The sequence below is a fragment of the Lucilia cuprina genome, chromosome 2 (genome assembly GCF_022045245.1).
Source record: "Lucilia cuprina isolate Lc7/37 chromosome 2, ASM2204524v1, whole genome shotgun sequence".
Lineage (NCBI taxonomy): Eukaryota > Metazoa > Arthropoda > Insecta > Diptera > Calliphoridae > Lucilia > Lucilia cuprina.
The window spans coordinates 67213275-67216183 of record NC_060950.1 but is presented as its reverse complement, the minus strand read 5'-3'; the positions used below and the strand labels follow the sequence as shown (position 1 = coordinate 67216183).

Genomic DNA, 2909 nt, shown 5'->3' with positions numbered 1-2909 from the left:
TAGCCTATAGTCTTGTTCATAGTTTAGTCTATTGTTTAATCCATAGTTTAGTCTATAATCTAGTCTATCGCCTAGTCTGTAGTTTTAGTTTAGTCAATAGTACAGCTTAGTAGGGTTTAGTAAAACGTTGTTTATATTCATAAGTTTTGCACGAATAAAAAATCGTTAGTGTTCCACAAGTATTCTTTCTTAATTAAAAAAACTCTTTCATTATTTTCACAATTCTTTATTTATGATGACTTTTGGAGCGTTTAGTAACTGTTATGGCTTGATTAGAACGAGCCTCTGGAGATTGATCATTTACATTATCTCTCTCACTAAAATCTTCTTGAGAATAATTTTCACCACTTTCTGATGCCCGCTCATTTGGATGTTGCAATTCGTTATTATATTCCGAACTATCTTCAGCAGAATTTACATTATTCTCAGCTGAATATTTGTGAGCTGCATCGGTTTCACTGTTATATTGATCATCGCGATAGTTTTCGAAATTGTCAGCATACTTGCGACCCTCATGATCATAGTCGCCATAGTACATACGATTTTTATTTGCTGGTTTTTTAGTTGTGGTAGTACGAACGGTGTTACTTCCACTACTACCGCCGCCACCTCCTCCACCACCACCACTGCTACTACTGCTGCTACTGCCACCACCACCAGGCATAATAATAATTGGTCCTTGTGCTGGTGGATAAGCTGGGGGAGGTGGATAAGGATGGGGATATATGGGTGGATGTGCTGGAGCAGGGGCGGGAACGTAAATAGGTCCCTGATTGTTATTATTATGATGATGATGGTGATGATGATGATTTCCACCGCCACCGTGGTAAGGTGGTGGATATGCTGGTGCTGGAGGTTGTACCACTACCGGGGGAACTGGATAGTGTCCACCACCATGACCATGACCGGGAGGACCTACTGGGCCTGGAGGACCTGGTGGTCCAGGACGTCCTGGGCGTCCTGGTGGTCCTGGATTACCGGGAATACCAGGTCTACCAGATTTGCCTGATTTACCAGGATGTCCAGGATAACCGGTTTCTCCACGATCGCCCTTAAGACCTGGATTTCCGGGTAGTCCAGGAGGTCCTGGTGGACCTGGGGGACCCGGTGGTCCAGGTGAACAACCACAATATTGCCGTGCTTGTCTTTCAGCTGGCTCCACACTCTTTGTCTCTTGCTTCACTTCATTAGATGAGGTTAAAGCCAATTGTAGGCCTAAAACTTTAAATAAACAAAATATAAAATTAATTATAAAAATCTTTTTATAAAGCTACCCATCTACTTACACAGCACCACTCCAAGTGTATGCCACTTCATGGTAGCTTTGTAATCTACTATGTTAACTTTTCATAGTAGGCATGAGTTTTTATATAGCAAAATTTTATTTTCAATAAACATATTACAACAATTTGCCTACTTCTGGATGCTTTTCTTTACACCCAAAAAGTGAAAGCCTATAAGAAATTTATTGTTAATTAATAAAAAAAATTGTCATATTTTTATTAAGCCTAGCTTTATTAACATTTGAAAGAAGTCTAAAATAATGTTTAAAAAGATAAATCTTTTTTTCCGGAAGTTTCTTTCAAAAACTTCAAACACATATTATCATGAAAAAGATGTACCTTTGCTTGTCTAAATGTATATACATATATGTTTAATAGCTTAAATTTAAATATTTATTTGCATATTTGCATTTTATAACTGACTAAAGAACTTTATGGGAATCATAAAAGATTAAACATTTGTTTAGGGTTAATAACATAATTTATATGTTTTATTAAAATATGTGCTAAATTATTGGTCTATTAATTGGTTTAATTTTTACAAAAAGTTTAGCAGCAATGGCTACACACCTTCCTTTTTACAACTGTTTGGGTTTCATTATGTAGAAGAAAATGTTTGATGATATTTGGTATCAAGACTAATAGGGTTAATCTTATGATCTGCTCTGAAATCATAACCACTTTAAAGACATTTCATATATAGTTTAGTAATACCATCGAACAAGTTGGGTGGTGCATTGTTGTTATTCCATTTTTCATAGACCTGTAAACTTTATATATTATTCTGGGACTTTTCAAGAACTTACCGTTCTTTAAAAGAATGAGCTGTTAATACTTATCAGAAAAAGATTCTTGTGTTTGTTCGGTATTGAAAAAAAAAAAAACAATACGTGTCGACGTTTTCACGTAGCGCCCTCAATTTCATTATTATATATAATGTTAAAAAAATCAAGACTCAGTCCATATTTGATCATTAATTAATTGAAAATCAAGACTCTCCAAAAATTTGTTTAACAGTTCGAGAAAATTTAAAGAAGTATAAACCCAAGTATTGGTGTATACATTTTAACGGTTTGACTAGCAATGAATTAGAATCTAATGTCAGACTCGAGATATTTCTAAATATTTGCCAGTCCCCTTTAGTTAGTTATTTAATTAGTTAATTATTTAGTCAGATAGTTATTTAGTTAGGTAGTTAGTTATGTAGTCAGTTAGTTAGAAAGTTAGTCAGCCAGTTAGAATCGGTTATGTATATCTAACATATGTCTTTTCGATGTTAGGATTCGCCACAGTTCTAGATATCTAAGGATCTTAGTTCTAGATATGTTAGGATTCGCCACAGTTCTAGATATCTCAAAATATTTTGCCAGTTTCCGTCAGCTATTTAGTTAGTCAGTCAATTATTTAGTTAGTTAGTTAGTTAGTTAGTTAGTTAGTTAGTTAGTTAGTTAGTTAGTTAGTTAGTTAGTTAGTTAGATATATAGTTAGTTAGTTAGTTAGTTAGTTAGTTAGTTAGTTAGTTAGTTAGTTAGAACAACCATAGAATCGGTTATATATATCTCACCTAAGTCTATATGTGAAACGCTTTTCGAAATTAGGATTCGTCACATCCGAAGACAGTAAAAT

The 2909-nt window shown here is 34.4% G+C and overlaps 1 protein-coding gene across 1 annotated transcript; it reads right to left on the bottom strand.

Moving 5' to 3' along the window:
* Positions 1-226: 226 nt before the first annotated feature.
* Positions 227-1317, bottom strand: LOC111686375 (cuticle collagen 1-like). Its single transcript, XM_023448736.2, has 2 exons — positions 1287-1317; positions 227-1221 (listed from the first exon to the last, which is right to left on the bottom strand). The coding sequence occupies exons 1-2, from the start codon at positions 1315-1317 to the stop codon at positions 227-229; spliced, it is 1026 nt and encodes a 341-aa protein (XP_023304504.2).
* Positions 1318-2909: the final 1592 nt, after the last annotated feature.

What these genes read in the sequence shown, in the direction of transcription:
- LOC111686375 (XM_023448736.2), bottom strand. Translation starts at nt 1,317, where the DNA reads ATGAAGTGGCATACACTTGGAGTGGTGCTGT. An exon ending in TACACTTGGAGTGGTGCTGT is followed by an intron (nt 1,222 to 1,286) that starts GTAAGTAGATGG and finishes GTTTATTTAAAG; the next exon opens with TTTTAGGCCTACAATTGGCT.